Consider the following 24,883-nt stretch of genomic DNA (forward strand, 5'->3'; position numbering starts at 1 on the left):
TTACTGTATGATTCAGGACGCACTCTTACCGTATGCACGATCTGCAAATCTTTCGAAAACCTAACACCTCGTTATCTGAGTACGGAAGTCTCTTGGAGCACCATTTATCTCTCGGCCCGGCTCTGCGTGAGCTGTAACGTTATCGTACGAGGCTGCCGCGGTTGGCTTGACTGTCTTGGGAGAAAGGATTCCGTCCCAACGAAGCTCATAGTATCGTTCCACTATGGTTACCCTCTAGACATTGATAAGCTCGGAGAATGGCGTATCTAAAAAGAAGGGGATATACTTACCGACCTTGACTGTGATGATGTCAGAGCACAGTACGGAGGACGTGAAGGAGAAAGGCAAGTTGAAATTTGGTTCTCAGATGATCCCAGCGATCAGCTGATAGTCGATATCTATGCAGCTACAGGTTTGAGTCCTATCGAAGCTTGATGACTAAGGTCGCTAAGTCAAAGCAGATGCGATAGGGAATAAACAGGTTTCGACGCCCTGGATGCACTTCAAAGCGGCCAGGTTAACATGTGGCTCTACTGGATCTAACCAGGCATTCAAAATCATGAACGACTGGATCACAAATTGTGTTATGCATCATGGTCACCACGGAGGTGCGTCCGATCGCCCTCTTCCAACAAGATTGCTCGATCTGGGACGACCCAGCCACGAGTCGAGCATTGCACTTGTAGAGACGACTGGTAAGCGAGGACGTTACGTTGCTCTGAGCCACTGTTGGGGGAGTTCGCAACCCTTGAACACAACCCGAAAGAATCTGCCAGCATTGAAAGAGCGCTATCATTTGGAGCAATTGTCACTCACTCTCAGAGAAGCAATCACTGTGACGAAAGCCCTAGGATTGCGATACATTTGGTGCGATACCCTTTGCATAATACAGGACGACCAGGTTGACTGGGCGAGAGAAGCAATGAAAATGGCCACAGTCTACCAAGATGCTGTAGTCACACTCGCGGCAACCGCATCAAAATCCTGTGATGAGGGTCTCTTTCGACAGTGGCATCAATTCGAGGTTACTGGCCGTCTTCAAGATAAGAAACTATATCGCTTTCTCTTTCGAAAAAGCTTCTTCCCTCATGTTGACGACTTGTCATACGAGGGGAAGAAATTCGACGCTTTACATCCGCTTTCGAGCCGCGCTTGGGTTCTGCAAGAACGCTTACTATCACCAAGAGTTTTGCATTTCACATCAAACGAGTTGTTCTTCAAATGCGTCAAGGAGGCTCGGTGTGAGTATCGTGGCATTACCAAGCTTGAAAATTTCATATTGGCACCGAAGACGTTTATACATGAAGGGCCAAGTCAGGAGCTTACGAATCGATCGGTAATCTGGAGAAGTAACATTACGATGTATACACGACTGCAACTAAGCTACTCCACCGACAAACTGGTGAAGTTGGGCGGTTTAGCAAAACGGTTTGCACAGTCAGACGACGAGTACCTTGCTGGGATCTGGAGCAAAAGATCTGGCGTGGCTTACAAGAACCCTAAAGCCGTTGTGGAGAGCACCGTCATGGTCCTGGGCAAGTGTAGATGGCGCTGTTGAATTCTACAACGGAAATGTTGTAAAGCCCGATATTCTCGATGTACCCGTCCCACAATACGAATCTTGTGTAGATATTCTTAAGTGCGAGATATCTCCCAAGACCACTGACAAGTTTGGAGAAATTTGCTCAGGAACACTTCGTCTCCGTGGTCGATGCGCAAGTGTCACACTGTACCAGAAACTTTGTGAACGAGGTTACATCAGAGGAGAGGTATTGGAACATGTTGTTCGCTTCTCAAACGGATTCGAGCATCCCATACATCCAGATCACAAGCCAGAGGTTAGTTCTGTACATATTCGTACAAGGTCAGCAGGAGACAAGTGGATTTGCTTGCTATTGTGTGTACAGACTAGGGCAGATTTGCCTTCACGTCAAGTGCGTGCTTCGCTTGTTCTTCGACGCCTACGTCCGGATGCTCATATTTACGAACGTATCGGGCTTCTTCTGGAACCAGAGAGTGGCTTCAACGAGACAAGGTCCGGTATGACCGACCTACAGGATATCAAAGTTCTATATCCAACTGAGCCGACAGTTGTTGAGATCGTGTAGGAAAAGCTCTTTTCTAAATCAAAGTCATTCTACACTTGCGTGTGCTTGCAGTTATTTAACGACGAAATCACATGCTGTAATATGCTACTAGTTTTCCTTAACGACTTCGGGTGTTCTTCTTTGTAGCTGAAGAGATAAGAGATAACAAAGGTTCGCTTGCTTCTAGACACTACTTTCTAATAAGGCTACGACAGAAATAAGATCTGTAATTATCAAGCAATTATCAACATGCTGTATAGAAGTGACTACGCAGTGTGTAAGAGAATAACCTTTCTCGACAATAAAACGCACGCGTTCTAGGCGTATCTCTTGTAGTGCATGTTAAGGGGTGTGGGTTAGTGCTTCTGCGCAAGACTCACTCCACAATGGTGTCCTGAAAAGCATGCAGTAATGGGTTTCTTCGCCTGATGCGTCCCTCTACGCGTACTGAATCCTAAAGCTTACTGTTTCGGCAGTATCGTAATCGCTCTCCTTGAACGCATCACCAAAGATGTGCAGCGCCTTCACGAGGAACCTGTAAGTACCGGCCGGCGCAAACGAGCCGTCCGAGAGCTTCCCATTCCAGTCCCAATGAAAAACGACCATGTTGTGCGGATACATATAGAGCCACCCGAAACGCATAGCATTGCAAAGTGACATCCGACCGTCTACCTCAGTATCTGGTGCAGCATATCCATCTTCAATTGTTCCAACTGATATGTACACCACCATCGTGTGGCCTTTTCTCAGTCTTCACAGGAAGACTCGGGGCTCACATGTTCTAACCAATTCATATCCCACTCCCCATCCTCCTCCCGGCGTTCAGACCACCACCACTGACATGGCTTTGAGCAGCGGCAGATCGGCGGACTGATGTTCGGGTTAGCGGAAGCAGATTGTACACGGCATTGAAACTACTTACAGCTCTCTATCATACATGGCCAGGATCCTGGCGACGTCGGTTGTCATGTCGCGCCTTTCTCGGGGTTTGCCTAAGGGCCAATGGCGGCGCAGAACAGGATTCCATGGGGGCAACTGGTCGCGCAAAAGAGGTTCCCATTTCTCGTGATTTGACTTGCCCACATGTCCGGAAATCGTGACCTTTTTGATGCCTCGGAGTAACTCATAACCCAACGGCAGAATGATGTCGACAAATTCCTTCTGACAGAACCCCCGTCCGACAAGGTCATCATGAATCCATGGGTCATACTCCGTGATCTCGTAATCACCGAGAAAGTGCTGACTCCTCGATAAGTGGAACTGGAGGTTCAGATGCTGCAAAGTGTGTATATGACTTAGCAACTCCAAACCGCCAATTGGGCGCCAGCTCGACTTGTCTTTCCTGATCGAGTCCTCCGTCCAATCGTACCCGACAAATGTGAGATAATCTTTATTGATGAAACTCAGGGATATGCGGCTCAACACCAAAGGATCTCGAGGTTCGAATACATGCCCCAGCAGGTCGAATTGTGTACAGAATGTTCGCAAATACCGTACAGTGTCATCGAATTTATGTAGGTCGTTGGATCGCTTTATGGATTTGCCCCACACGACCGTCGCATATTCTTTGCGAATCTGACGATTGACACGCGGTAAACTCTTCGCAGATACTTCTTCTGCTTTAGTCGGACCTAGGCCGAAATATGTTTCTTCTGGCAAGCCTGAAAACGAGTCCTCCGTCTCCCAACACCGACTTTAGGATTTCGCGAAAGTCATTGGGTAGACGCCGGTAGATATGCTGTTGAACCAGGTCTTGCGTAGCAGTATAGCGAGGTTCCGCTTTTCTCGTTGCTCATCATCGTATACGTAATCATACATCTGGCCCGGAATGCGTGGCCTTTCTCTCAAGCCGGTAGGATACCGTTCACGTTGGGCCGGATAAGTCGGACCGAAATTGCGATACCAAGGCCAGATTTGCTTGCCCACCACATACTCGTACACCATCCATCATAGATCTGCAGGGAGGCCGAGGAATCGAAAAGGCTCTTTCGCAACGTCTGGTCTAGGCTGCTGTTCACCATATCGCGCTCTCAGCCATTCCCTAGCAGATGACCAATAATCGTCTTCGACGTCGCATTCGAGATCGCTTCATTCCGGACGTGGGAACTGGTGGCTCTGATGCTTCCCGTCGTTAACGCATTCGACACCGCTTTCTTCCGGATCCAGGGAGCTGGAGCTATGATGGCACAAGCGTAGCTCCAATTGAGATCTGTTACCAAGAGGTCCTCGACAGATTGCTAACGCGAGTATAGTCTTGCGCACTGGAATGTACAGCTTGTACTCCTTGCTGATGCCAATTATGTCAAACAACGCGGGCTTCCGGCATGGCATAACCACGTGGCCTTTAAATGCCGTAGCAAAGGTAGTGCTTCGCCTGCATTCCTCCCGGATCAAGGAGCACAGAGAGGCAAGCATCTTATCCTGTGAAGAACGGCGTAGATTAGTCACAGTTCAGCGAACAAAGGCTATAGACATACCTGTAAAGCTTTTGGCCCACGAAGCAATTTAACGACGGCATCTTGGTCAAACCGGTATTTCAAAAGATGAGCGGCAATGGTTTTGTTGGTCATGGTACAGGAGTCATCTCTCGAAAAGATCAGACTAGCGAGAGTGATGTGGAAAATAGAATTAAGAAGCATGGTGTTGCAGCGTCAGAGTAACGAAGGAGCAGATGATAGCAAAAGCTTTGGGTAGACTTGGAAAGATGGGAGGTAAATCCGTACTTGTTTCCAACAGCGCTGCTCGCAGCATTTGATAGATGCCCCTTGGCTTTGCGCAGAAACGCTAGTTTTCACCGTATGTCGCCCCGGCAATGTTCTCACTCACGTAATTTCCGGTGCCTCTAACGCCTGCCAACTACACGAGCATCTGTGGCAGATTCAGATGGAACTGACCAGTGTTCACCGAGCTTCAAATGAGCGTAAATGCCGTCACAGAATCTCTCCCAACAACCATTTAGTATCTTAAGCAACGGTCATTGTTCATGTAGTGATAGTATCCAGAGAGTTGGTGATCAGCCCGAGAATACCGCCTTGGAGCCAGGCTTGAACGGGTCACCTCTTGTTCCGTTATATGAGGTGCAAACACTGGCATCAGCTCCGTATTAGCATCTCCTTTATTCAACGCAATGTCTAAAGCCCTGACCTGACAACTTTACTGCAAAGCTAAATCCTCCGATATGAGCGACATTAGACCTCAAGATTACCAAGGCACAGTCGTGTACACAGATGGTAGCGCGCTGAAAAAGGGCAAGAAGACTGCCGCTGGCGCCGGTGTCTTTTTCGGCCCAAATGATCCAAGGCAAGTATCAGGAGAAATCCTTACCTAACAAACATACGTCGCAACAGATCGTGATGGGCCTTTGGCTGACGTTTCCAAAGGAACAGCAGTGGTTCCGTAGACGAGAATCAAATCAATCAACGCGCGGAGCTGACTGCACTCTGGGACGTGTTGACAAGACTGCAATGGACGGAAAAAGCTCTCATCGTCGCCGATTCAACATATACCATCGGGGCGGTAAAGTTCTGGCATACGAGACAAAAGATTAGAAGCTGGAAGAAACCTCAAGGAATTTCCTTCGCGAACATGGACCTCATCGAAGCAATCGTCGAGATTCTGAGGCGGCGCAGGAAAGCAGGCGGGATAACAGACTTTTGCTGGGTCAAAGGTCACTCGGGTGATGCAGGCAACGATGTAGCCGACAGACTGGCCTCATTTGCTGCACAGTAAGCGCTACGTACCAAGACTGAGTATTGTGGCTTCGGTAATGGCTAACATGCACCAGCCGCGCATTTGAGAGACTGCATGGTGAGCCGTACCGCAACGAACCGCGGAGTCTTTCGCATTGCTGGAATGCCGCTCCACCCGGGTGGAGGGTGATCAAACTCCCGAATGGCGACGAAGATATTGTGAGAATTGATAAGAAGGCGAAGCGACCGGCGAAGCGACAGGCTGCTCACAACAAGAAGGGCGCGCGCGTAGCGGATGGGCATGCTCGGAAATACGCGGCGGAGAGAATCGCACTTAGGCGTTCTCGCATAGAGGCATCCGATAATTAGCCGTCGCCGAGGACGTCACGACAAGCGATCAAGATGGGCCTGTTGTCGCCCCCCTCGGAAACAGCAAAGCGAATATCGAATGTCGCGTCGGAAAATGCGGCCTCGAGATCCCGGGTACAAAAGGACTCGGATCATCAGGTAACCACCGAGGCGGTCACGCGGGTGCGGTTCGGGGAGAATGAAATCAGAACATACATTCCAGGGGAGACCATAGAAGCATATTGGGATACGGATTGATTCGGTTCCGGAACGTGCCATTTGCGTGTGGACTAGAATCGACATCCATGTGTCACTACCCATCATACATCCTCACCATATGAGCTATGCCTCAAGTAAGCTCATCACTTCCTTCACCATTAACCTATCCTCAGCAGTCTTCGCTGCAATCTTCGATATCGTACCCGCGGCATCCATTACCTTCCATGTATCCCTCAGCTCCCCGTGCAGATCGGCGGCATACACCAACCAGCCAACACAGATAATGCTCATCTTCTGATTCTCGCTCCACTGCTCCTCAGTACCGATATTCTCTAGCAGCGAAGCAAGCAGCTCGCCCTGCTCCGCTTCCGGTAGCTCAAACTCCGAAGATAGCGCATGCGATGGATTCGCGCTGTGCTTCTTCATTCGTATCTGATGGTTGGAGGATGTCATGTTCATTGCTAGGCTGAGAGCGGAGGCTTTGAGCGCGGGGTGTTTCTCGTCGAGGAGGGCGGTCGTTAAGATCGAGATGAGCGTGGATGAAAGTGGTGGAGCGAGAAGGTGTGGTATGAAGAGCGGCGAGGTGAAGAGGTTGCATGCGAGATGTAGCGTCGTGAGTCGGAGCGGGTACGGCGCAGATTCGCCAAGCTTATCTACGTGGCCGAGAAGATGGTGGATAGTAGCTGGTGTGCCTGTGGCTCCTTTGTGTTCTTCTGCAAAGAAGCCAGCTACACGCACGTCGGTCAGCGATATTCTGAGCAGGTCGAGAGCAGTGAAGAGAAGTTCTAGTGGGAGAACTGAAGTGCTTGTCCTCAGAAAGTGGGCAAACTGCGGTAGATCGCTCAATGGCGCTTCCATGGCTCCAGATTGCTCGCGCATTTGGAGGAAGGACACAATGGACGAGACAGCCGGGTCTTTTCCAGCATCCCCCATCTTCGCGACCAGCTTCTCCATTGGTGGCACCTTTGCGAACTTGACTGGTCTTTGACTTTGCCGCAACAGCATTGGTGTGCTCTTCTCGAGATGGGGATGGGTTGGGAATGCAGCGTTGACGAGCATCTCCACATTGTTCCGCAGCTGCCTTGGATCAGCGCCACTCCACTCGTCTCGCTTCTCGCCTCTGAGGTATGTTATGAAAGTTGGTGTCGCGCGAACGTTCGGATAACGGGTGCTGATCGAGCGCTCGGCGTGGCTGAAGTCTATCTTGATGAAGACACACTTCGTACCGTTCTCGGCGGCGAGATCGTCATACGGCTGATATACTAGTTTACATGGCGCGCATGTAGAGCTCGTAAAGAAGATGATTGCAGATCGATCCTTGGCTAGGTCGAGAAGGCGATCCACGTCTTTCAACGCTGTTATGTTGTTGACCCTGCCCGTGTTCATCTCTAATGCGCTTCCTCCCGGCGAGGTGCCATTGGATGTGTATCCGTTCGAAGGCCTCGAGTTGGCTTGTGGTTGTATCGGCTGCGGCGTCGGCGCTTGGGTGATGGGTCGCATAGCGGCGTCGATTTGCGGCCGTAGCATCTGCCCGAACGGCGTATTGAGGACGGTCTGCGGGAGTGACGTGATGTGGTCTGGTATTCCCTTGCCTACGAGGAACATGGCAAAGTCGTTGGAGAAGTTGTTGCAGTTGTGCGCAAACAGATCGTAGGCCTAAATCTACCGTCAGCATAGCCTAAGTACTAGAGATGATTAAGACGATACCTCTGGGGTATAGATCTCCTTCAAGGACTCAAGGTACTCCAATATAACTTCCATGGGAAGTGCAGTTCGTCCAAGCTTGATGACTTCCATGGGCCGTCCGTGGTGTGTAGCTCCCGCCTGACATGTCTGTACCCCTTGGCCGTAGTAGTACTCGATACCATCAATCACGATAGAGGTATGATATACAGCGTCAATCTGTATGCCTAAAAACTGCATCGACATGCTCCGCGCAAGACCCTATATGCAGTTAGTTCCAGGCGCTTCTACAAAACGTCGCGAAAACGCGCGCCGGCACATTAGCTCTAGGCACTTACTTGTGAAAGGTCATACACGTATGATTGAACGTCCATCTCGGAAATTGTTTGCGAACGATTACGAAGCCGTATCACGCTTTGATGGCATGCGAAGGCGTGGTTGGAAGGTGTAGCCAGATAACGAGATGACGCAGAACATTCGAGATGTCGCAAAGGCTGACGATCGCCAAAGCGCCAGCGCGACCCGCTACATCGCGCTAGCACCTGACCTGCGGGGCGCAGTCGTTGCAGGCAAAATCCGAGTGTTGTTAGGTGGCTGGCTATTGGAGGGCGCTCTATGATTCCCTACAACGACGTGCAAGGCTGGGATCAGGAGATTCACTTTCCATCATCACGTGTTTGCCGCGCGGTTTTGTCTCGGCGTTCCGCTAGCTCCATCCGGCTTAGCACATGTTGCGAGATGCGGCTTGTACAGTCAACAAAGCATTCAAATGACTGACTGGCGCGCTGCAATTCGCATGATATCACGCCCTGCTTGCACTGCTTGCAGGGCCTCCAAGGTCGTGATAGATGAGACAAAAGCGTGGAATGTAGTTCTTCAAACTAGAAACGTGTGTGATTGGCTGCAGCCGTGATTACGTGGATTACGGAGGTTGGCGAGCAGGGCGGAACTTCAAAGCAAGCAAGCAGGGCGTCTGAAACTCGGAAAGAGTTTACAGCAGGACTTTACTAATGGTTCGTCGACGCACAAAGGAAAGCCTCCGCCTGTGCACGTCTAGACATGACAATCTCAACAATACCACGCTGACTGTCCTGTGATCATCCCCTTCAGATCGCTTGAAATGGACAAGCTACTGCCTCTAAAAAACCACATGCGATGCGAATATCACTACAGCCGCGGTGCCTCATGACCCATGTTCTGTCTCTCTGCCAGAGCGCAATCGGAAGTGCGACGCGGTTCTAAAGCCCGCCCTGAACCTCTCCATGGCCTCGCACTATGTGCAAACTCAACCGATGACATGCTGCCATCGAAGGAGGTGCCAGGGAGGTAGCGGCGCTTCCGTTTGGAACTCGCGCGGCTCGTGTGATGCCCAACCAACTTCCCAGTCTTTTGCTGTCCACCCTTCGTGCTCTCGCAGCAACTGCTCAACGTCGTAAGGTGTGTGAAGGGAAAAATTCGTTCTGACGAGAGGGCTATTCATCGTAAGAGCGTGAACTGCCTCAGGAAGCCCTTCGAAGGTGAAGCCGCTAGTGTGAAGTCGCCAGTCGAGCCAGGAAGGTTGCGGTAGGAGTTTACGAGCATAGCAGATTTCGAGAGTGGCTTGCCAGGCGACATCGCGTTGGACAATGCGGAACACATGCGAGGTGTGTTCAGACACGGGTTCGCCGTCAAGGACGAGAGTATAGAAGCCATGCGGCATGTCGAGCGAAGGCAGAACTGTAGCTTCCTTGCTCCATGCGCCCACCGCATGAGTAATGAGGTCAGCGGGACAACGATCAGGGCTCATGAATCCCGCGTCCAGATGGCGGGTAGCTAGCAAGTAGTCGGCCCTTGCTTTATGTGATACGGGAAATACATTTCTCCAAAGGTTGATGACGCGCTCAACTTTGAGTTGTGGATGAGCTTGGCAGATCTCGATGAACCCTCTACCGTGACTCTCAGGAGAGGCAACGGATTCGCGGTCCTCAAGCAATAAGATCTTCCGAATATTATCGCGTGCGGCCTTGGATATGGATTGCAGGAAGCGGATGGCTGTAGGAAAGTGGACTTCCCTGAGGGAGACCAACGTCGATCCAGTATTCAGGACCCTCGTAACCAGGCATGTGGATGTAGGTACGGCGATCGGACAAGAAGGACCAGATTGCTTTGATAAGCCAACCCGGGAGTTCCTTGCGGACCATGTCATCCAATAGCTTTATTCGATCGACATGGTCATAGGCACCGGTGAGATCAAGTCCAAGCAAGCTAACAAGTTCGTCGCGTTGCCAGGCCGAGTATACGTAGTTCGTCAAGTTCTCGATGGCTAAGGTGGTGTTTCGTCCTGGGGCTCCGAATTGTAATCTCGGCAGCATTTTTCTCCGTATTATGACATCTTTGAGGCGATTCGCAAAAAGACGCTCATACAGCTTTGCAATTGCATTGAGAAGTGCGATAGGCCGGTAAGATTTCGGATGATTGTCGGGTTTACCAGGCTTCTTGATAACGATCGTAATGGAATCTCTGAAATCTGGAAGGTGGTATCCTAGGTCGTTGCAAGCCTGGAAGATCCAAGTTAAGTGGATGATAATCTCGTCGATGCACATCTTAAGGGCCTCAAATGCGACACCGTCAGGACCAGAGGCTTTACGCAACTTCGCATCCCTTAAAGCTTCTTGACCTCGCCCTCCACTATCCGTTGCGTCATGTCTCGTGTGTCCTTGTCAAGGTTGATGTGGGGCAATGGAAAGTGTGGCTTCGATGTGCGCGGCATTGATGGGTGGTCCTGAATTTGTATCAGCGTCCGTGTCATCTCCTAGAGGCATCTACCAACCACAGCGAGCCCTCTATCATCGGGTTGTACCTACCGAGCTTTCCGAAGAAGTAGTATTGGGCTGTGAGTTCTTAGGGGGTCCTTTGTATTCCCACTTCGTCCAGATCGAATCGACATAGCATTCTGCCTTGTCACGGTTGGATTTGATAGGGCCACGGCCGATGTCGAAGTCTGGAGTGAAATCCAGCTGTCTTGGTAAACCCCAGCTGCGAGCTCTCTTGGCGGTACGGAAAACGCCTTGTCTACTATGGGTCCATTTGGTGACAGCACGACGCCAAGCACGGTTCTTTTGCGCGGGCGTGGTGGGGATCGATGATGGTTCTTGCGGCTCATGGGCAAATACCTCGATGGTGGGAACAAATTCATTAATAGCCGGAACGATGGCCCTCGATATCAAAGCCTTTTAAACCTCGTCAACGTCGTGTTCTGTTGGATGTCGAGGACGGGCGATGGTTCTCAAACGCTGTTCGATGAACCTCCGGTATGCTGGTATATCGGTTCCGTCCCAGCCATAGCGTATGACCGACTTTCTCGCCATCCTCATATCGATTGTCAACGAAGAAACGGCGTGATCTGAATCAAAACCCTTGACATCGGGAAGTTCGTAGCGCACCTGATCCTTCAGCACATCGCCAATCAGAACAAGGTCGATAACACTTTCATATCTGCTCTCGCCGCGCACTCCACGCGAATAAGTGGCGACGCCCCTCTCGTTCATGCATACGAGAGGGACGTTCAATAACTACATAGATTCGACAAGCTCCTGTGCCTTTTTGTGGACTTGCCCTGCGTCTTCGCCTCCTCAGAGCTCGTGATGCCAATTGAAGTCTCCTACGCATACATGCGCTTCTTGCTCGTCCCGACAAAGATCCAAAAGTGGCTGAACCTCGAGTTTGCCGTCGTAATTGTATACGTTGTGTATGGCAAGTGATCCTTGGCCAGTATCGACGTGTAGAGTGGCGACCCTACCACGATTAGGTGTGCCAGGTGCTGGCTCATCAAGTTCGACGCCTATGATGGAGCGATGAATGAGAAAAGCAACCTTGGATAATTTTTTCTGTCCTCCAGTGATCTTATTCCGCTCTGGCCTTTCCCTTCTGGATTCGTATGGAGGCTGGTATGCCAGATGGTTAGGATGATCCTCTGCGGTCATCTCCTGCGCTTGCCCGTCTTCGTTATCCTCAGCACGCCAATGAATATTGTATGAGGGAAATTTCCGATAAGCAAGCTTCGTTGGAGGATCTTGAATCGCGATGATATCGGGCTTTCGCTTTGAGTTGTTGATATGCCTTTCGATCTTATCCATTCGAAGTTGACAGAATTTGACATTGGCAGACAAGATTATACAATCGCAGTCGTCGAAGACGTCGATCTTGGTTTCTTTGGGGTCTTCATTGTCCCGGATCGTTTCTTCGGCCGCGCCTCGTTCTTGCGGATTGCAGTCTTCGTCGAGTACAAACGACTATCCATGTTAGTCGAACCGTAAATATCGATGTGTTGAAAGAACCTTCATACTCGTACAGAGCGCACTGTCTTTGCCTTTGGATCCTGTCAAGATCTGTAAGTTGATGACCATGGAGTAAAATCTTTCCATTATACCTCTTTCGAGCCACTTCCTTGACTTACAGAGCTCGGGTTCGTTTGCTTCTTTGAGCGCGCCATGGAGTTGCGATGCTGGGCAGCAAAACCATGTAGTAGTCATGATGTTATGACCGAAATCCATAGAACCACGTCATTCGTCGGTTGAAAAGCGTAGTACAGTCTTAAGACCAGACTTTTGGGAGCTTGTACATGCAACTGCGATTGTAGCGCGAGTAAGTAACGGCTTATATACCTTGTGTTACACCGAAGTGTTGATGGTGTAAACAGCACATTGCCTACTACACTGACACTTAGCTCAGCCCTCAGAGCCTACAGAGCACCCCGTGAAGGCCCGAGTAATCATGCTGGTGGGGCCGATTAATAGCGCCTTGAATCTGCCGAGTCAAACAGCCTCGTGCGCTGGAGACTGACCCATGAAGTGGCGGCACATTGCGTTTATTCCCTGTTATCGCCGATAAAGGCGCAACGTCTACTGAGCTAGGCCACCCAGACGATGGTGCTACTTAGCTACACTCACCGCTGCATCGAGGCCCAATGCACGCTACACGACTACTCAGCCCCCGATCTTAGCGATTCAGTCGGCGATTCAGTCGACACTTTTCTCGGATGATTCTCATTTTGTCTTGCTGGAGCTGGTCACCGCAGTACTTCGGGTAAGCGAGCGGTCAGTAATCGGTCAGACGTAGGTGGGGAAGTGTCTCCGAGCGCGGAAGGTAGAAGGCCCAGGGAAGAGGAGGTGTGGCTCATGACGACGTGTAACTTTCCTTCTCCACCCAATGGCGGCGTTGATAACGCTGACATCTACGGACATAATGGCGTTCCGCCCTGAATAATCGGCATCAACGGTCACAGTGAAGCCGCGATATCCGAAACGCATCTACTGCCGTGAAAGGCCTAAGTTTGTATGTGGGCGGCTAGTCAAGAGCTTCTTTACCAAGCCTAAGAGCTACGTAAGCTAATATAAATCTACTTGTATCAGCGGTTTCTTTCACAGGCAAGAGATTTTAAATGTTACTGATGTAGCCTCTCTACATACAGGACTTCTCCAACATACCATAGTACAATATTCCCTATATCCTTCACAAAGGTCCCCGTTCCGAGTCACACAGCCTCATCTCGGCATAACATTCGATGTCAGACCCAGCGTCACAAAGCATGTTGCAAGTATCAGCTCAGGAGATGAGTTCGATGATGGATGAAGTAAGGGCACTCAGAAATGAAATTGCAGTAGCGCGCATGCAATTCGACGAACAAGTCCGTGCCCTCCAGGAACAGCGCGCCAAACAGCAACGCCAACAGGCAACGTTTGGAAATTACCTGGATCGACTAAGGCCATCACTGATAGGTTGGATAAGTCTTCGACCAATGCTGGAAACCATACGCTCAAGGATGTATCGCCTCGCATTCATATTAGTCTCAATAATACGGATTATACGCGACTGGAGGAAAAGCCTTATAAGACCATCCTAAACGACGTCAATTCATTGAATGGACCTTACAAACACGTCCGAGCTGTCTCCGTACACGATCGTATGCCCAAAAGACGTGAACTCATTCTGAGTCTGGACAATTGGAACGTACATTCAACGCTCTTGAACAAAAAGGACTGGAAAGACTTACGTGATAGGTTACTTATCTCCCAGGATTCTAGAGTTGTCGAAGAGACCTATTGGGTAGTCCTCGAAGGGTGGAATCTACGCGATATGTCCAAGCTGCACAATTTATCCAAGCAGGACGAGTTGAGAAAGCAATGGAGCACTGTAAACCAACTCAACATCCGATACATCGACTTCCGAAACAACAAATATCTCATCTGGGGCTTCACAACTCTATCAGAAGCTGCGAAAGCTCATAACAAACCTGTTTACTTTGAGGGTACTGAAGCTCAAGCTATGTAAGCACAGTGACCCTGAGTATGCACTTAGTAACTAACATGACAAAGACCCATCGACATCAAGGGTATACCAGTATTCTGTAGACGGTGCTGCAGACCCGGTCACATGGCGGCTGAATGCGGAGAGAAGAATTCGAGCACGACGGACGACGACGAGTGGCCGTGTCTTATCTGCGCAAAGAAGCACAGGAAGAGAGGAGATACGCCTTGCAGCATTCGCAAGTGTTGCATCAACTGTTTGCGAGACACCTTTGGTCAGTATGGCAGTGGTTTGCCCGACCTTGAAGGGCTAGCATCTCATCCGGCTCTTGGTCACGGAGCAGAAGATCCCGCTTGTCCGCACCAAGCATCAAACGAATATCACAAAGACTGCTTTATGCGGCGAAAAACTCCTCCAGGATACACCTTGCGTGCTAGATTTCTGCGTCCCGAAGATTGCCGGGCTCTTACGAACCACAAGAACAAGCAGAAGCGGGTTGGGAGCGAACACGACGTACCCCCATTGACTTCATACCCAGATCACTTCATGTCTGATGGAATGGTGAGCGGGCGAACTACCCCCCGTCCACGGTCAGAAGCATCGAACACCGATGACGCGTCTAACGACGGACCTCCAGCATCGGCATCAATTCGTTTGATAAGGTCTCGGCGAAGTTCTGGTCGTTCAAGATCGGCTTCAGCTAATCGAGGGAGACGTGCAGCCAGCCCTCGGAGTCTACGAGCAGCGTCGGCTGGTCCTAGACGCTCCAGTAGGGTTCGTCCACGCAACACGACCATGAACGAGGTGAGCGTCTCGAATTCGACCGTCGGAGAACCAGGCGATTTTGACGACTCCGTGTCTCCTTACAACGGCACAACAGTGACATCTGGCGGCACTCGCTCAACATCGATGACACATGACACCAACGACGAGTCTCATACTCCATCTGGTATCGAGCCCATGAAGAAGGGCAGGGGAAGAGGCCGAGTCACTGAGATGCCTCTCCGTCGTTCTAACAGGAATAAAGAATCTAATGGTGGAGAGTCTGCTCCTATGCAATTAGAAGAGGATCAACATAATCGTGTGCATCCTTCCAATATCACGCCGAACATTGGAAGCGAAGGTCAGCAAGCACAAGAGAGGACGAAGGAAGAGCAGGAAGAGGAGGCGGTCAAAAGCCAGATTCAAAGAGAATGTCTAGAGACGCTCCCAAAATCTAAGCGCAAGAAAAATCCTCGGGTACAAGGTGTGGAGGGTAATGGTAGCTGGTTTTGAACGTTGGTGAACGGCAGGATCAAACTTTGTTGGTTCATACTGTAGTTGGAGCTTTTCGTTCCTCAATTGTCAATGCGATGTCTTCCGTAACTGCGCAAGTCAGGAAGAAGCCGATGGTGGGTGACTTCCTACTGTATCGTAGTGATGACCTGTCGATGCGCAAGAAGCACAAGGTATTGCAAATATACGTAAGCAAACAGACCCACACAAAGAAGCAGAAAATCCGTCAAAGCGTCAGAAATGTGTTGGGGGTTGTACAGCTTCTGTGAGAGCCCGCCTGCGGCGCCTCCCCACCAAAGAAGCCAGAAGCGGCCGCAAATTTACGATACCAACGAGTCTTATCTGCTGTGTGCTCTAGAGGCCCGTACATAGCAATGCACCAGCTTTTTCTCGTGATTACAGCTATTTAAGGTGGCTCGATAACTTTGTCTTGGTGATTATCTGATGTTGTTGCGTGGCTGTTTCACGGTTGAGAACTCTGCTAGTCGAGCACTCTACGCGTACCGCCTGGGAGGTTTGCCGACGAAACTGAACGTCTGCGGACAGATGTTAGGAGAATGAACGATGCCTTCTTCGCCCTGTTCCTTCCTCCGAATACAGCAAGGTAGCGATAAAAACTATTGTTCCTATTCCTAATGGTTAAATCCGTCCGTTCTCCTTTCAAGAGAACGCTCTCAAACCTTTCTGCTTATCTTTCACCCCGCAGGGATGCAGTGGTCGCTGCCCTTGACGCAGTACTCAAAACAACAGCAGCAAGTCCTACCCCCGTCGCTGTCGCGCCACCCTTCTCGATTATGATGTTTCATCTCTTGATGAGATTGTCGCCGGATGCATAGCACTCGTCGGTAGTATTGATGATAAATTCACCTTTCACGGCACTAAGGAAGCGCCTTATCTAGTAACATCGTTGTAAGAAGCTCGTTGGGTCGTGCAGTGCCCGAGCAATCGTTGTCTCCAACAGCGGTTGTGAGGGTTTTGGTGGGTTCCAAAGATAGTCATGTGACAGCAATTGCTGTCTCTACATTTTCTAGGGTTGTGGACTCTTAGCTCTAGCCGTAATCAACAGTTTTTCTGTGAAGTTGCCTATCAAGGAAGTGCAGGTTGTGATCCAGTGCTCCAGCCGTTATCAACAGCATTTCTGAAAGTTGCCTATCAAGGAAGTGAAGCTGTTGGAACTGGTGGGACCTAGCCGTACGATCCCTCACCAAAGTACAGCTGTCTCTAGGAAATCCTAGCTATCGACACAACCGAACCGTCTGGAATAATATCTATAGATTTCGGTGTTCAGAATGACCCCGAGCATATCGCCTCATCGGCTAACGACACTGCTTCAGGACGCAAGGGACAAGATACATCTACATCACGTGATCGTGGCTGGTGCGGGCCGACGGTTGCCGGTGGCTCACCAGTCTGTGGCTGGAATCCTGTGATGACGGAATGACACCAGCCTCGCTTACGAGCAAGGGGTAGGCGCACACCACGACAACATCTCAGGAACGCGCCTATGGCACCAGCCATCATCTCCCAATGCACAAGAAGCGGTCAGCGCCTTGTCAAATCCTGCACCATTACCTCCAAACATGTACCTGCGCAAGCCTTCGCTCGCTCAGCTCCGGTCCAACGAGACCCTGATCCCGCGTCTCTCCACATACGCCTCACACATTCCACCTCTGCCCGTCCATCACCCAAGCAGTTCATTCGCTGCATTCCCTTGCCGTTCAGCGCAATCCTTTCTGCCCAGAATGCGGCTCTACTCACGCGTTCGCCTCCTCCGCCGCGCAATGCGACGTGATTGGTCCATCGCTAACGCCACTAACTTTGCCTTGCAGCCAATTCTAAGTTCGCGACGAGGGTTCGCCAACTACGCTAGGCACAACTCAACTACTTGTGGCCAGCAGACATTACGATTTGGTCGGGATAGGCATGGCAAAGGAGTGGGGGTTGATTGTTCTGGAAGGTGGAACATGATGCGATATGTGCATGAAAACCCCTCATGTTCTCACTACTGTGATCTGACAGCCCGGCATATCCTTTCTTTGTCGTTGTGCAACGCAATTCTCGGTCTTTCTCGATTCTATTTACATAGGCCAATCCGCTCAGTATTCTACCGCCGATTGCTTTCTCCTCTACTTCCTTTCATTGTAACCTTTGGCCATCGTCAGCATCACTTGACGAACTACCATCGCTAGCAGCTCAGAAGTTGAGATCATCCGGTCAAAGACACCATCGACAGAATTCATTACGCTTGAGCACCAAGATTAGCAGAGGCTAGACGAAGACATCGAATCTCTCACGACACTGCCAGATAAACAAAATGGCACCAGCACCTACCTCAACCTTCACACCTGAAGCCCCACCAGCCATAATCCCCAACGCCAGCTCCCGCAGCGACGGCTTTAGTCCTGGCGCTATCATCGGCATCGTGATAGCCATCATCTGTCTTCTCCTCGCCGTACCCTTGATTGCCATCTGCCTTCGACGATATGAAAAGACACGTCTGCGGGAGACACCCAAAAGCCCAGAAAGCAGCAACATCAGTCTACGCAGCGTCCAAGAGCACCATAGCTTGAGCAGTATACTCGTGACGAAGGAGTTGTCGCGGTCGAGTATAAGGATGGAGAGGGTTGACTCGGGGATCAAGAGGCCAGATGAGATTTATGAGAACGGAAGAGAAAGGGAGAGAGGGTGGAGCTGTACTGAGGTTAGAGGTGGGTAATAGGGTCGGCCACAGGCATTGCTTCCAATAGCGATGCGGACATCATACGGAATGCATGCAGGTAAAGCTGCAGATGGCGTCAGCGTCTCTGGCATGCAACAGCTGCGACGGCAGTACACATGCGTGTACTAGGTCGGTGCTACAAGGAGGCATCAGCCAACGGTGTGGGACGGTGTTGAAGCGTTATATAACGGTGGTGGCTGCGGAATCGGACCGCGCCGTAGCTGACCTGGCCGTGCGCGCCCATTGCAAATGCTTACGAAAACCATGATCGCAATGAAGAGTCGCAGGGATATGACGGATATTGGGCTCCACATGTACCCGCCCGACCATCGAATTTTCTGGAAGACACGCCATCGCCATGTCTGCTCGACAATGATCAAGAAAGTGCATCCGACCAAGCGCGTTCCGCAAAGATCGCGAAGCTGATTTAATCCTCCCGACTGCTGCACGACTTATTGTGTCGCATGAAACAATGTAGTCCGATCCAAACGAAGATTTGGTTAGCTGGCACGAGCACCTCGGCGAAAAGAGAAAATCTGGCCGAGCTTTGGATCAATACTGGGACAAAGCAGCTTACAAGACGCTTGATAATGGTTGAATGCAGCAGAGAGGTCCACTTTCGTTGCTGTTGCTAAGCTTTTGCTAAGCTCTCTCCTTTGCTACAGTGTTTGTACGCCATGAAAAAATCGACATCGTTATCCACGATAAATAGCATCGCAATGCATCTCAAATTACCCACTTTCACCTCCATGCTTTTCTGTGTTTGATTCAGTACCGAGGAAATATTCTTTTCACGTTCTTTTCAAGATGTTCAATATGCAAATTGCCCTTCCTACGCTCCTGCTAGCACCAGCAGTGTTAGCGGCGACAAAAGGTGCAGGAGATGTTTGGACACATAGCCCACGATACGACTACATCATCGTTGGTGGCGGAACATCAGGCCTTGTTGTTGCGAATCGTCTTTCCGAAGACTACAACGTCTCAGTAGCAGTCATCGAGGCTGGAGGCGTTGAGCTATACAACCCCAACATAACCGACACTTCGAAATATGGAAACGCGTTTAGCACCTCGGTCGACTGGCAGTACGAGAGCGTTCCTCAGACCTTTGCCGGAAACGCCTCGCAGGTTTTACGTGCAGGCAAGGCACTTGGAGGAACAAGTAACATCAATGGTTCGTCCAAAGCAACAAATCTCAACCCGACCTTGAGTTCTGACAGTTTCATCCGACAGGAATGACATATTTACGAGCTGAAGCTGCACAAATCGATGCATGGCAACAGATCGGAAACGCAGGCTGGGATTGGGAGAGCTTGATGCCATACTACAAGAAGAGCGAATACATCCAACAACCAAGGGAATCCCAGCTCCTCCGTGGAGCCTCGATGGACCTCAAGACCCACGGTACAACTGGTCCTTTAGCCGTTGGATGGACTAACAATATGATGGGTGAGGAGGTCATGTCTTCGATCAACCAGACTTTCGATACACTGGGTGTTCCCTTCAACGAGGAGCCCAACGCAGGGGCCATGCGAGGCCTGACAGTCTTCCCTAAGACCATTGAGCGAGCGGATAATGTCCGAGAAGATGCTGGACGCGCTTACTATTGGCCGGTGTCGAAGCGGCCCAATCTTGACATCTATCTCGAATCTTTCGTGGAGAAGATGATATGGCATCCAGAATCAGAGAATCGAGACGCTAAACGAACCGCAAGTGGCGTTGTCTTCTCAGGACTCAATGGCACGAGTACCACAATCCTCGCCAATCGCGAAGTCATACTTTCGGCAGGAAGTCTTAGATCGCCGCTGCTCCTGGAGCAGTCGGGCGTTGGTAACCCATCGTAAGCACCAACTCGAGTCGATAGGGATACACTCATAGAGAGACTAACTATGACCGTAGCATTCTTCAAGAGCACAACATTGACGTCGTCGTCGACCTTCCATTCGTTGGCGAGAACTTGCAAGACCAAACCACCACCGACATGTTCTACACCAACAACAACAGCACCAACTTTACCGGACTCGCCGGCTACGCAGCCTACTTCAACGTGGATGACGTTTTCGAATCGGATCTTGCTGCTTTCAATGCAAGCATCGCAAGCGCTCTCAAGCAGTACGCCGGCAGGACCGCCAACGCCAGCGGCATCATCGACAGCTCCGTGACCGAGAAGCTTTTCCGCATCCAGTACGACCTCATCTTCAAGAACAAGATTCCCATTTCCGAAATCATTGTCTCGCCCGCAGCGACTGGGCCCATCACTATCGAGTACTGGGGCCTTTTGCCCTTTTCGCGCGGCAGTATCCATATCAACTCTACCAATGCATCTGCGCCGGCGAATATCAACCCCAACTACTTCATGCTGGACTACGATATCCGCCAGCAGATTGCGACGGCCAAGATGGCGCGCAAGTTCGCCAACACAGCGCCTTTTTCCAACGCACTCTCTAGCGAGACGACTCCCGGGCTCGACGTCGTACCCACCAACGCGTCCGACGCAGTCTGGGAGAAGTGGCTGAAATCGACGTGTAAGTTCCCCTCCTTACAACATGATGCAGTCAAAGTAAAACTGAAACTAATACATCGTTGTAGATCGCTCCAACTTTCATTACATCTCGACGGCTGCTATGATGCCGCGTGAGCTTGGGGGCGTGGTAGACTCCAACCTCACTGTCTATGGTACCAGCAATGTTCGCGTCGTTGATGCTTCTGTCATTCCGTTCCAGGTCTGCGGTCACCTGACATCGACGCTGTATGCTGTTGCCGAGAAAGCAGCAGACATGATCAAGGCTCGGTATGAGTAGAGCCGAAATCGGTATATGATTGGTAGGAATCGCTCAGCCTGAGACTCTTATCAACAGAGCCATGTAGTTGTAGTTTAGTGTCTGGAATCTTGCTTATATCCATTTATTTCTCGTTCGATAACAACATTGTGCGCTTTACAACTTCCGATACAAGTGAACTTGCATCCGCATGTTCTCCAATTCAATCGGATAACGCAGTCTCTCATCCAGCCTATACCATCTGCTTCCATCTTCCTTTATCTTCTCCCACCTGACAATCTCATCTTTGCTTCCCCGATTCTCGGTTGCTTGTTCCAGCAGCGTGTGGTCCAGTAGCCACTGCATTGGGTACTTCTTCTCAGCTCCGTTCAGCGTGACTGAGGAGTAGCTTCCTGGACTGTCGACTACGAGGAGAAGCGCACCGGGCTGGAGGACCGATGTTAAGAGGAGGAGAAATTTTTGGGTCAAAGGCATGGAAGTCGAGTAGAGTTCGTTGAGCGTGAAAAGCAGCGTTACGAGGTTTGCGTCTGCGATTTGAGCAGATAGGTCTTCTGCCGAAGCTTGGAGTACATCTTGCTGCTTGAATGTTACTGAGATATCTTCAGGGTTGAGAGGTGAGACATTTGCCGCTCTCGCAGCTGCTGATGCGTATTTGTTGAGTGTCGGCGCGGTGGTGAGTTGTTTTGCGAGATTTTCCACGACGACGCTCCAGTCGGCGACATCTATTGCAGCGACTTCGATATGTGGCCCCGTACCCTCAATATTCCCATCCTCTTCTTCTGCGTTCATGCTAGACATCAACTTCTGCATGCCACCCAGCGCCACAATCTCTGCACCTGCTCCGCCACCGAGACACACGACTTTTCGACTTTTCGACTTGGTATCTTGTTTGCTGGCCTCTTCTCTTTCTTCTCCTTTATCCATGTCCGCCCATAACTTGTCTCTCCACTCCCATATCAGATCTAAATACCCCAACGCACGACTGGGACTCCATCTCGCCGCATACACCTCCAAATATTCATTCTTTCCAAACGCAGTCGCAAAATCGCGGTTATAAAGATGACCTTTGACTTCCTGCAGCAGCGGAGCAAAGTCTGAACTCAGCCTTTCCGCAAAAGAATTCCGAAAGATGTTGAGTAAGAGTTGTTGAAGTTCAATGGGCAAATACGATATGCCAGGCCCTTTGACTGAGGCAGTCGAACTCGGACGTTTGTCGCTCTTCGATTTCGCAGGTTTCTCTCCTTCTCTCTGTGCCTTGCGCTTCGCGTTGAGTTTGGAATTGGGTGCCATGGTCGCTGCTTATCGTCGTTGTTGTTTACACAGCCCAATGCAATGGGTCAGAGACTAAGTGGGAAGAAGGTGGGAATGAGAGTCTCGTCTCGTTATCGATAGGCGGTAAGCGAAACGAGTTGTGTGTGGTTCGCCCCGCATGTTCAGTGTTCGGAATCCATTCCGAGACTGCATCCCGACCTCGGGGCATGTTGCGACGAGGCATACGACCTGACTCACTTTCCTACATTGATTGACTCATCACCAAGACTTTACAATTATACACAAGCGGATTGAATTCACGCAAGTATACATCATTGACGCATCTCACAATGCGTCTCCCCTACGTCCCCGACCCTCCAAACTTCACGTCAGAAGAAGACAAAGCTGTCGAGCAGCGCGTGAGACAACGTCGAGGCGAAAAAGGTCTCATAGCTCTGGACAGAACACTACTTCATGCTCCTCCGGTCGCCGATGGATGGTAAACCATGACACCTCGCCGAACAGCAAGAGCAAAGTCCTGACTAACACGTTCTTGACAAAACAAAAAGGAACTCATTCTTAGGTTCCATCCGCACCAAAACCAGTCTTCCAACTGCCATCCGCGAAACAGCCATATGCCGCGTCGCCGTACTAAACAAAGCATGGTATGAATGGGAGTCTCATTCTCCGATCCTAGAATCCGCAACAGACGTCACCAAAGACCAAGTCCGCGCCGTCCTCGAGTCTACGCCCCGAGAACCGCTTGATATCCTTGGACCTCGACTCTCGGCCGTGCTAGCCTATACAGACGCCATGACGCTAGATGTGCGTGTCCCGGACGCTGTGTTTGAGAAGCTCAAGGAAGCGGGTTTCAGCAACAAGGAGGTTGTAGAGATTACGGCGACTATTGCCGCGTACAATTGCGTGTCGAGATTCCTAGTTGCGCTGGACGTTGGGGAGAGGAATGCGCAGACGGGGCCGAAGGAAGGGGGTAAGGAGTAGTTAAACAAGCTGTGCAGAGAGCCATGTTTGTCCGTCAATTCAAAAAGGACAACGTCACGTCACATGTTTACTGTTTTCTTGGTCATACATACGACTGCTATCCTACACACCTCACACACACACACATACACACGCACACACTTCTCTCCCATCCCACCATGACCCGCTCTTCCACAACACTAATCACACCCTCTTATTCTGCCTCGCAATCTTCCTCCTCTGCGCCAACATATGACTGAACAAGATATACGAGCCCGGCACATAAATCGCCAGTATAGCCCAAAGCGCATACGCAAACATCTCGTTCCTCTCCTTTGCCAGCGGAATCGCGCTGTACACCAACCAGCACTCACTCGCAATACCCAACGGATACAGAACCAAGAAAGTGTTGTACCGTAGCCAAGTCCACAGCTTGGGCACTCCGACGCCAGACAGCGAGAAGACAAAGTACGAGTAGCGTATTACTTCTGTTACGCTCCAAGCAAGCAGCATGGTAGCGTAGGCGGGGGAGTGGCGTGTAGACAAGGGGAACGCGGGAGGCGAGGCGATGAGGTGTACGAGCAGGAAGCGGGAGGCTACTTGCATGAGGGTCGTTAGGAGCGGGGCGCGAACGAGGCCTGTAATGGTACTTTGTTAGCTTGGTGTCGTTCAAAATCTCCCATTTTTATGGTGTAAAAAAACGAGGGAAGAGATGTGTGTGTAGATGGGAGATGGATGACAACCACGTACCAACTAGACTGTGCAGGACTTCCAGTCCAGCGAGTGTCTGTACAGTCCTCGTGTATCCCTCGAGACCATCATACACCTTCCCGCTTGCCAGTCCTCGTCGCGTTGCGGTGAACCAGTCGTCGCTGCCAAAGAACGCGCCGGCCTTTTGTGCATTGACCACTTCGTTCGCGCCGATCGTCACGGTCTGGTACAGCACGCCTGCCCACAGTGCTGCAGAAGCGGCATTGTAGGCGAGGAGGTATGCGTTCTTCGCTCCAGATTGTTTGGCGGGTCGCTGGTCATTTGGCGCGGCGGCCTTTGCTGTTGTTGTGGATTTGGCGGACATTGCTTTGTGTATGTGTGTGCTGCAGACTCGATTGCAAGGAGTGGATTCGTCGAGGGGAATGGAAGGAGGAGATGCAGGCCTAGGAGGTATGGGGAGGTGACGACGGTGTATATTGGTACCTGAGGCTCTCGCGGATGGCATGCAAGCTGGCATTTCTCGTCATGGCCTCGGCTCGCGTACCTGAGAGACCCTGACGTCTTGGCGCGGCTGATGCCGGCTTGTGCCATGTGGGATGAGATCATCATACGTCAAGCTTCTCGTAGATTTCCAGGGGTGCGATCATTAGATTCTATCTTCTAAGTAGTGAACGCCGCTTGGGATTAAACAGATTAAGCCAAGTCAAAATATGAGTCGCTCATCTAGACACGGTCATGACAATCACTACGGGAAGTGAGTCGTGTTGAGACTCAGCAGGGCAACGGCGAAGCAGTCGAATGACTCGGTTAAACAACCTCAATGCGGACGCACTTCCTAAACACCTCGTCTTTGTTGTA

General features: G+C 50.7%; 13 protein-coding genes across 13 annotated transcripts; 6 read left to right on the forward strand and 7 right to left on the reverse strand.

Moving 5' to 3' along the window:
- Positions 1-559: 559 nt before the first annotated feature.
- On the forward strand, positions 560-1,558 carry GT037_011150 (uncharacterized protein; the record flags this gene model as incomplete). The annotated part of the gene is made up of 1 exon (XM_038936197.1): positions 560-1,558. The coding sequence occupies one exon, from the start codon at positions 560-562 to the stop codon at positions 1,556-1,558; it is 999 nt and encodes a 332-aa protein (XP_038781093.1).
- A 1,494-nt stretch (positions 1,559-3,052) lies between these two features.
- GT037_011151 (uncharacterized protein) lies at positions 3,053-3,592 on the reverse strand (the record flags this gene model as incomplete). Its single annotated transcript, XM_038936198.1, has 3 exons — positions 3,053-3,079; positions 3,113-3,341; positions 3,585-3,592. The coding sequence occupies 3 exons, from the start codon at positions 3,590-3,592 to the stop codon at positions 3,053-3,055; spliced, it is 264 nt and encodes an 87-aa protein (XP_038781094.1).
- A 583-nt stretch (positions 3,593-4,175) lies between these two features.
- On the reverse strand, positions 4,176-4,726 carry GT037_011152 (uncharacterized protein; the record flags this gene model as incomplete). Its single annotated transcript, XM_038936199.1, has 2 exons — positions 4,176-4,508; positions 4,565-4,726. The coding sequence occupies 2 exons, from the start codon at positions 4,724-4,726 to the stop codon at positions 4,176-4,178; spliced, it is 495 nt and encodes a 164-aa protein (XP_038781095.1).
- Positions 4,727-5,468: 742 nt separating this feature from the next.
- On the forward strand, positions 5,469-6,145 carry GT037_011153 (uncharacterized protein; the record flags this gene model as incomplete). The annotated part of the gene is made up of 2 exons (XM_038936200.1): positions 5,469-5,812; positions 5,872-6,145. Coding segments are annotated over 2 exons (618 nt in total), but the record flags the coding sequence as incomplete, so codon positions are not given.
- A 321-nt stretch (positions 6,146-6,466) lies between these two features.
- On the reverse strand, positions 6,467-8,400 carry GT037_011154 (duf-domain-containing protein; the record flags this gene model as incomplete). The annotated part of the gene is made up of 3 exons (XM_038936201.1): positions 6,467-7,999; positions 8,051-8,287; positions 8,365-8,400. 3 exons carry the CDS (start codon positions 8,398-8,400, stop codon positions 6,467-6,469), a joined length of 1,806 nt encoding a protein of 601 aa, XP_038781097.1.
- Positions 8,401-9,311: 911 nt separating this feature from the next.
- GT037_011155 (uncharacterized protein) lies at positions 9,312-10,211 on the reverse strand (the record flags this gene model as incomplete). Its single annotated transcript, XM_038936202.1, has 1 exon — positions 9,312-10,211. One exon carries the CDS (start codon positions 10,209-10,211, stop codon positions 9,312-9,314), a length of 900 nt encoding a protein of 299 aa, XP_038781098.1.
- A 456-nt stretch (positions 10,212-10,667) lies between these two features.
- GT037_011156 (uncharacterized protein) lies at positions 10,668-12,497 on the reverse strand (the record flags this gene model as incomplete). Its single annotated transcript, XM_038936203.1, has 5 exons — positions 10,668-10,787; positions 10,870-11,235; positions 11,749-12,297; positions 12,351-12,383; positions 12,462-12,497. The coding sequence occupies 5 exons, from the start codon at positions 12,495-12,497 to the stop codon at positions 10,668-10,670; spliced, it is 1,104 nt and encodes a 367-aa protein (XP_038781099.1).
- Positions 12,498-13,925: 1,428 nt separating this feature from the next.
- On the forward strand, positions 13,926-15,015 carry GT037_011157 (uncharacterized protein; the record flags this gene model as incomplete). The annotated part of the gene is made up of 4 exons (XM_038936204.1): positions 13,926-13,967; positions 14,081-14,331; positions 14,380-14,901; positions 14,949-15,015. The coding sequence occupies 4 exons, from the start codon at positions 13,926-13,928 to the stop codon at positions 15,013-15,015; spliced, it is 882 nt and encodes a 293-aa protein (XP_038781100.1).
- Positions 15,016-15,106: 91 nt separating this feature from the next.
- On the forward strand, positions 15,107-15,586 carry GT037_011158 (uncharacterized protein; the record flags this gene model as incomplete). The annotated part of the gene is made up of 1 exon (XM_038936205.1): positions 15,107-15,586. The coding sequence occupies one exon, from the start codon at positions 15,107-15,109 to the stop codon at positions 15,584-15,586; it is 480 nt and encodes a 159-aa protein (XP_038781101.1).
- Positions 15,587-17,900: 2,314 nt separating this feature from the next.
- On the forward strand, positions 17,901-21,103 carry GT037_011159 (alcohol oxidase; the record flags this gene model as incomplete). Its single annotated transcript, XM_038936206.1, has 5 exons — positions 17,901-18,294; positions 19,078-19,476; positions 19,536-20,142; positions 20,202-20,827; positions 20,892-21,103. The coding sequence occupies 5 exons, from the start codon at positions 17,901-17,903 to the stop codon at positions 21,101-21,103; spliced, it is 2,238 nt and encodes a 745-aa protein (XP_038781102.1).
- Positions 21,104-21,238: 135 nt separating this feature from the next.
- GT037_011160 (uncharacterized protein) lies at positions 21,239-22,372 on the reverse strand (the record flags this gene model as incomplete). Its single annotated transcript, XM_038936207.1, has 1 exon — positions 21,239-22,372. One exon carries the CDS (start codon positions 22,370-22,372, stop codon positions 21,239-21,241), a length of 1,134 nt encoding a protein of 377 aa, XP_038781103.1.
- Positions 22,373-22,683: 311 nt separating this feature from the next.
- GT037_011161 (uncharacterized protein) lies at positions 22,684-23,335 on the forward strand (the record flags this gene model as incomplete). Its single annotated transcript, XM_038936208.1, has 2 exons — positions 22,684-22,832; positions 22,903-23,335. 2 exons carry the CDS (start codon positions 22,684-22,686, stop codon positions 23,333-23,335), a joined length of 582 nt encoding a protein of 193 aa, XP_038781104.1.
- Positions 23,336-23,518: 183 nt separating this feature from the next.
- Positions 23,519-24,389, reverse strand: GT037_011162 (protein tyrosine phosphatase; the record flags this gene model as incomplete). Its single annotated transcript, XM_038936209.1, has 2 exons — positions 23,519-23,952; positions 24,065-24,389. 2 exons carry the CDS (start codon positions 24,387-24,389, stop codon positions 23,519-23,521), a joined length of 759 nt encoding a protein of 252 aa, XP_038781105.1.
- Between the last annotated feature and the right edge of the window lie 494 nt (positions 24,390-24,883).

Source organism: Alternaria burnsii (assembly GCF_013036055.1).
Source record: "Alternaria burnsii strain CBS107.38 chromosome Unknown 28, whole genome shotgun sequence".
Taxonomy (NCBI): domain Eukaryota; kingdom Fungi; phylum Ascomycota; class Dothideomycetes; order Pleosporales; family Pleosporaceae; genus Alternaria; species Alternaria burnsii.